The following is a 7,975-nucleotide window of genomic DNA, read 5'->3' on the forward strand; positions in this document are numbered from 1 at the left end:
TAGTTTTGTTTTGCTCCAGCCGCTCCTCCAGCTTCTTCCTGTGTTTGTTTTCAGCCATCTGATGTTATATTTAGTTTGCGCCGAAGTGAAATGAGGAAGAACTGGTCTAATCAAACACAAATGTGTTAAGTAAGAGGAAGATGTGTTCTCCTAAAACTACCACAACATTACCATGGAGCTTTATTTGAATTAAACCAGAACAAACATAGAAACTGTTTCCAACCAGAAACACAATTGATTAAGAAAAAATTGAAATCCATTTGGATTCAAAGATGGTGTAGTGGTTAGCAGTCTCACCTCATAGGGAGAAGACCCTTGTTGGAATCTCTGTTCTCCCCAATGTTTCCTTTTTATCTTTTTCTCTGGCTTCCTCCCACAGTCCCAAAAATTCCTTCATAGGTTGATTGGTGACTCTATTGTCCCTTAGGCGTGAATATGTGGTTAAGTGTCTCTGTGTGGCCCTGTGACAGACTGGCAAAGTATCCAGGGTCACCCTGAAGTGGCTGGGATAGGCTCCAGTAACTAGGTGACCCTGAAAGGGATTTCTAGAGTTTAGGTAATGGATGGATGCAAAGCTATCTATTGATAAGTCTGAAATGAAAAGCACACTTTAAAAAATGTTTCTTGGGTTCCCAACAATTTAGCAACATCCCCTGCATGCCCACACTGTTTCACATCTGAATGATTGTATGAAACACAGTTACAAAAAGAGTTGTCCTGTTTTTGTCTGAAGACTGGTTGGTTGACCTGCTCAGAATGAGAGCATCACTCTGTTACTTTGTGGAAATCTGTGTTTTCTGGTTTGGATTCAAAAATCAACGGTTCCTGTTTCTGTCAAAGGAGATTCTTCTGAGCAGAATCAAACATGGAATTTCTCAATTGCTGAATACATGTGTGTTGTCAAAGTTACTTTGAACAACCTGAAGAAGCTGCAGACAGAGAGACTTTTATGAGTCAACAGCTTTGACATAAACTGTTCTGATGTTGGCAGAGAATTTCTGGTCTGTTGACTCACTTTGGTGATCGTTCGGTGGGTTGGTTCTGGCAGAACAGGTGACCCGCCCTGGCAACAACGGTTTTTAGTGTTTGACCTAACAACTGCCAGTAACGCTCTGTAAACATGGGTGTGGTAAAATCTGTAGATATAAGGAAACAGAATTAAATGCAAAATAAGAAGCTAAACTATCTCTGCAGCAGAGCTCTGGTTTCTGCAGGTACAGGTGAATCTGGTGGAAGAACCATGTCTGTAACCAGGTAAGCTTTCTGTTTGACTCAGAAAACCTCTTTCAAAGTTTCAGGACTTTTTTTTATTTTTACTTCACGTTTTTATCTGTTTTTCTTTTGCAGTTTCCATCAAAAACTATAACTTAAAACAGTCACATCTGTGCTTGTTGTCACTTATCTGCTTTAACGCAAATAAAAAACGGATTGAGGTCTGGATAAAGTGCAGCAACTCAGATCAATTTTTAAGTAAATACAATAATGATTATAATTTTGACTGCAACATCAATGATTTTGTTTTGACCAGCTGATTGATCTTTTGGTAGAGTGTCCACCCTGAGACCTGAAGGTTGAGAGTTCAAATCCAGGCCAAGTCTGCTACTCAGCAGTAAGGGGTTAATTGGGGGGTTAATTAGATGACACAGCTAAATGTGTCTGCAGCTCAAAACTCGCTCAGGGTTCATGTTAAACTTTTGCTTTGAAAAACGTTTTTGCTTTCAAAATATATTTCTGCGTTTGCAACCCAAATGGTTTCAGATGCGTTGTGTCTCATTTGGGTTTTACTCTGAGAGAAAAGGTCCTTTAATAGTTAAAAATGCTTCTGCTAAATACATTCTATTAAAGTGAGCCATCATTCTTTTACTTATTACTGCTGTTAATCTATTCCAAAACACTTGTGCAGCATAAAATAATATGTGTTTTAATCTTTTTTTTATGTTTTTTTTTTTTAACAAACAAATATCTTAAAGAAAATCACTTTTTTTCTTACCAATATTTTGCTCGGGGGGCTTCACAGATCACACAGAAGCCTGTTAATTTAGGGTAATGTCAGCAGATGAACTGTACAGTTTGTTCTACAGTTTCAGGAGATCCTCAGCCATAAATTCACTAATCTGACTAAAGAAAAATAAATCAATGCTTAAATATAAAAAAGAAAGAAAAAAAGTATGAATTATTTTAAAAGTGATTAAAGATTAATTGTTCTTCAGCATAAGAGACAAAAATTGAGGATAAAAAGAGCTCCTGAGCCTTGGTAGCAGACACCAGGGGCCTGTTTTAGAAAGGAGGTTAAGTGTAAACTCTGAGTGCGTTAACCCTGAAATCAGGGAAACCCTGGGTTTTCCATTTCAGAATGGGAGGTTTGTTAAACCAGAGAAAGCAGAGTAAGTCAAACCCGTTTCTGAAAGAGAGGTAACTTATACTCGGAGTCAGTGTCCATGGTTACTTATGCTGTGAACCTAACCTGGTCGGGAGCAGGTTTTATTCTCCAAACTCAAAGTTTCTGCCGGTCTCCTCCCCTTTTTAAAGACGAAGCGGTATTTGTCGCTTTAACCTTCATTGCCCACATTTCCGTCACACAGAGACCGTCTATGTGACAAGAATGGCTTGTCCTTTTCTGGAGGACCCAATAGACGAGGAGGCTGCATTCATTCATAGAGAATTATATTTACCTCGTACGAGGATTTTGAGACCTAGACTCGATTTTTTGTCATTTCTCCATACGTTTTTGTTTGAGCGTTACCGTTTTTCGTTGCAGTCAATTACATATATACAATGAAAACAACATTAGATATTGCTATGTTGATGTTTCATATGTCAAATATTGTCAACAAAGCCTACATCCATGACATGCTCAAATTTGACCTGATTGAATTATGTTTTTATACTTCATTTTAGCTGCTGCAATGTTCTTTTAATTCCTGCAGGATTGCATCTACATGAAAATGAAATCAGGGACATTGAATTAGATTAATGTAACAATTACTTTTTGGAAACACAATTTGCTAGTACTGCTTACTTTCTTTATCCCATATAAACCTATACCACTTGATCAATACAAGGGTAGACAAAAGTTAACTTTTAAAAACACAATTGCATGTATTAATATTAAACTGACCAACGTTAACAAAAAAGTCCTCTAAACATTATCAACGTTAAATGCATTTTCCCCCAGATTGGTTCTGTACACTATGCAGCATTTCATGCATTTACACCAGGAATAACACTTCAAAAGTACACCTAAATATCGCCATTATTTATTTCACACCTTACGCTATGTAAAAAGTTATTACAGTCAATATTTTATAACAATGATTTAAATGCAAACTTAGGCATTAACTTGAGCAGCTATGTTTTCCACGCTAACTTTCTCTGTTTTGCAGATGCAGAGGTGTTGCTTTTCTTCTGGAATATGTCCTCATATTCACTGTAACTCTGCAGCAGCACGTCAAGTTCAGCTGGCGAAAAATACGCAGACCTCTTTTTTTCACGGTTGCCATGGTGACTCGTGATATCTGCGCTCCATTGATAATGGCTTCTTATAGACGCGGTGCGCACGCTCACCTCCGAATCAGTCCACTCAGAGTTGATTGACCTAACTCCGATCAGCTTCTCTGAAACAGAAAACTCAGAGTTGTTAATCTCTCGATTGACCAACTCAGAGTTCAAGTTTAACCTCAGAGTTGGTTGAACCTCCTTTCTGAAACAGGTCCCAGGTTAGAGAAATATGGCGATTTGATTAGTTAGAATCTAGAACAATCAGCAGAATGTTTATTGGCAGATATGTCTCACTAAAATGAAACTGTACACAATATCAAAAATAGAGAAAAAGCAAAATGTGAAAACATTAGTGTAGCACATAAAAAACAATTATTTTCAAACCATAAAAAAAAGTTTTTGAAAGTAAATACTGGGGCTGGTTAGATCTGTTCCTGTATTTACTTTCAAAATACAGATCCGTTGCTGTATTTACTTTCAAAATACAGATCCGTTGCTGTATTTACTTTCAAAATACAGATCCGTTGCTGTGTTTACTTTCAAAATACAAAAGACAGGGCCAATTTCCATCTCAATATTTTAGTATTTGTTTTAAAAATAAAACTTTGTGGAAAGGAATGTAAAAAAATTTTAATTTATTCACGGTACATCTGATTCGATTTTTTGTCATGTTTCTTTATTTGCAGTAAAAATGTTTTTCACTATCATCGTTTTAAAGCATCTTTTTTGTACAATAGTGTTTTCACAAATGGTCAATAACAATAACAATAAAACGTATCTAGCTGATATTTGGTAAAACCTTGATAATGACAGCTAAAGAACTGCTCATAACTGCTTTTTTTTATCTAGGTTGACATTTTTATCTAAATTAAGTAGCTGGGTAGGTAAGTTGGTAAAGGTGAGAGGCTACCATGCAGGAATCCAGGGATCGATTCTCGGAGGAGGATAAACAATGGTACTGGGTAAATTACTATATCAATGGTGAGCAATTAACAATCACCCAGTGAGGTCCTCAGGTAAGACTTCATAACGCTACTGCCTCCCGAGCGCGGTTAGGCTGCAGCTCACAGCTCCCCCAGGGGATGGGTCAAATGCAGAGAAGAATATCCCCATTGTGGGATCAATAAAGTATCTATTATTGTTATTAAGTTTTATAATTATTTCTCTTTACATTCATCCGCTGCATCTCCTGCACACATTTGATAAAGAAAAATTCTGAAACCTTTTCAATGAAAGATGGAATTTTTACACTTTATTTCTTAACACAGGGCAATATTTTGTTTTACAGAAAGGAACTGGAGGACGCCTTGAGGTGCTACGTCACAGACATTCTTACCGACATCCAGACAGTCAGAGATTTCTGTGAGAAGTTTTCCAAATGGATGCTGTGGAGGGAAACTGAACTGGAAAGGATAAGGGACATCAAAAAGAGGGCTGATGATGTCAGCAATTGTGCTAAATCAGAGGGGAAAGGTCAAGCCTTTAAGAAGTATGTGAAGAACATGTTCACCAAGACAGGCAAACTGTATTCAGAGCTGCAGAAGGAGCTGGAGGAGGTGCTGATGGACACTCTTGGAGGTTTGGAGACACTCCAGTGCTTCCTGGACGCCATAGAGAAGCTGGCGGTCAGCTCTGTGCACGTGTTCATGGAGAACCAGGTGATCCAGCTTCCTGAAAGCATCGGCTTTGATTACGTTCAGGTCGTCATCAACACTGCAAAACTCATCTGCCCTCTCCTGCTGGAGTTTAAAAGAGATGCGAGCGTTTTCTTCCTTCCCAAAATGCAAAACGCTGAGGTGCTGGCATATCAGCTGGACAGATACATCCAGACCACAAAGAAGATGTGTGAGAAGATGGAGAAAAGGTGAAACTACAGCAAATAGACACAGCTGTGTGTAAAAAAATTTGAAAATGTCCAGTAAATGTGACTGACAGTGTTTTCCACAGCTGTCTGAATGATGGCTGCCTGACGGAGACAGAAGTTGTGGTGAAGCTGGATGTGGATTTGTCTGAATTTAACATGCAGAGGATGCTGGACCACATCAACCAGCTTAAAGACATACGGTAGGGTTTTGATTTGTTTTCATTGTGATAATAAAATCTTTGATCTGCATTATATTTTGGGCTTTATTTCCCTTCTAATAATCCAGACTCTTTTGAGGAACATTTCAGAAAACAAGAATCCAACACTTTCCTGTTTTGTCCCGTCAGGATGGACCTGGACTTCCGGATGGTGTTCTTGTTCCAGGAAGAATCTGGTTCCAGCTTCATGAAGGAGTTTAGTGAGCGTCAGCCCAGGATGCTGCAGTTTCTTAAGGAGTTGGAGGAAAATGCTGTTCAGCTGGACAGGATGAACAAAGGTGCAAAGATCTCCAGTGTTGCTGGCAGCTCGGTGGGGGCAGTTGGAGGTGTGCTGTCCATTGTTGGTTTGGCGTTGATACCTGTGACAGCAGGAGTGTCCTTAGCACTCACCATGGCAGGCGTAGGGATGGGCGTCACCAGTGGAGTCAACAGTATCGTCACCACGGCCACTGAGTTGGGGGTCAACCGAACGCACCAGAAGAAAGCCAGTGAAGTCTTCCAGAGCTTCATGGAGGATGTGACCAAAGTACAGGACTGTCTGGAGGAGGTGAGCAAACAAGCCATCTCCCAACTTGAAGCTGGTAGCATAGAATTAGCTGTGGGAGTCGGAAAACTGGCTTTCAAAGCTGGAGGTGTCTGTAAAAGCATTGATGGAATTGTTGATTTAGCTTCTATAGCGAAGCTGTTAAAAAGTGAGGAGTTGGTTTCAAGTGCAAGTAAAGCGGTGGCTCAGGAAGCAGCAGCTCTCCGTAGCGTTTCCAGAGTGGCTTCAGACGTCCCTGACATCGGTCAGGCAGCTGTTAAAAGCTCTCTTGTTTTATCCCAGTCGGCCAGAGCCGGCTTAATCGCGGTCAACGCCCTCTTCCTTGGCCTGGACGTCTTCTTTATCTGTAAAGACAGCATCAGCCTGGCCAAAGGCAGCAAGACGGAGGTGTCACAATTTGTCAGAGCCAGAGCTGCTCTGTGGAGCTCAGAGATGGACTCCTGGAAGAAAATCCACGACTCGCTGTGTGACGGCCAGCAGACATCAGGGAAGAAGGAAGCTCTTCTGGAGACGCCATTTTACCTCAACACTGATGTGTAAATCAAATTAATTGGTTTCAATTTGGTTCACATTGCATTTCTTGATGCTTGATTAGGAGAGAAAAAAGTTAGATAAAAAATCTTTTGTTTGTAGATCTGGGATCACTGCACTGCAAATGGTGAAAAAGATCATCTGTAAAAGTTTCTGTGAAGAAGATTTTAAATCCGATCCTTCAGCATGTAGGCTGATTTTTACTGGTCCATTGTGTTGAGATAAAAAAAGAAACATACATTAATCAATATGAACGTTTACATCGCCTCCATCTCGTCTGTGTCTGAAGTTCGGCCCTCTGCAACACAACACAGGCTTTACACAGGAGTTCTATTGCCACTCGTCTATTTCATGGTCATGGTCAAAGCCGGAGAAACAGGACACAGGAGCCTGCTTCAAAATAAAAACTTCTGTTGTACCTTCAAAATAAAATGTTATGTTCTTTTTATGGTAGCATGCCCACACAATTACGCATGCTAACACAGCAGATAACACCGTGTCCATTATCACCATGGACAACAAAAGTTTAGTTTTGAAAGTCCAAAACATAGCATTCATGACACAAAACATTCATTTTACAAGGACTCAGTGAGGAAGGAGAGGACGTGGGTCCTGTTTGCAAAAGTTCATGTTGATGACACGGGGATAGCAGGACAAATTAATCTATCGGGAGCCGGGGGAGGGTGTGGGGCTCAGATCGATGACGCAATGGAGACAATGTCAATTAAACAGAGGGTCTTGAGACGGAGGAAACCTCAAGCCTCAACTCCTTGTCCTGACTTTGAGCTGGAATTTGAAAACATATTTATTTGAAACTAAATTACTTTCTTTATGTGTTCATCAACCCAGATTGTGATTCCTATTCTTAGGTCATTTTATGTTTCATTAAGTTTTTTATGGGCGGGAAAGTTAGGTTGAGTTTTGTGTTTTATTAACTTTCTATTTTAGCATGAAAGTTTTTGTTGTGGTTTTGGTTTTAAAGGTTTAAATACATTTTCTGTTATGCCTTTTAATGTACTAAAAGGCTTTATGAATAAAGTTTGATTTATTTTGATTGTCTCTTTAATGAGTCTGCAGCCATGTGTTTAAGTGTGTTTAAGATAATCCTGATTATCTTAAACACATGGATGAGAAACAAAGAGGACACAAATCCTCCTCAGATGGATTTGGTGCCATCTGCTGGAATAATCACCTATTACAATAAATGTTGAAGTTTTCAAGTTTGACGACACTGACATACAAAAGAAAAAAAAAGAAAGAATATATATATAAATATCCTGACATTTTAACAGTGACCTATTTTTTTACATTTAAGATTGT

General features: G+C 39.3%; 1 protein-coding gene across 4 annotated transcripts in view; it reads left to right on the plus strand.

The window, feature by feature from the left end:
- LOC111947732 (uncharacterized) overlaps positions 1–7,704 on the plus strand; it is a 53,469-nt gene extending 45,765 nt beyond the window's left edge. Inside the window, exons 1-5 of one of the 4 annotated variants that reach the window (XM_078951882.1) lie at positions 1,102–1,254; positions 4,787–5,362; positions 5,434–5,562; positions 5,710–5,858; positions 5,964–7,704. In XM_078951882.1, coding sequence (XP_078808008.1) covers positions 1,163–1,254; positions 4,787–5,362; positions 5,434–5,562; positions 5,710–5,858; positions 5,964–6,664 — 1,647 coding nt within the window. In that variant the 5' untranslated portion in view covers positions 1,102–1,162 and the 3' untranslated portion in view covers positions 6,665–7,704. Of the gene's footprint in view, positions 1–1,101; positions 1,255–4,786; positions 5,363–5,433; positions 5,563–5,709 lie in introns of those variants that run through there. The other 3 variants (XM_078951880.1, XM_023957320.2, XM_078951881.1) reach the window with 3 other exon arrangements.
- Positions 7,705–7,975: the final 271 nt, after the last annotated feature.

Source organism: Oryzias latipes, chromosome 8 (genome assembly GCF_053564925.1).
Source record: "Oryzias latipes strain Hd-rR chromosome 8, Olatipes_Hd-rR_3.1".
In the NCBI taxonomy this organism is placed as follows: domain Eukaryota; kingdom Metazoa; phylum Chordata; class Actinopteri; order Beloniformes; family Adrianichthyidae; genus Oryzias; species Oryzias latipes.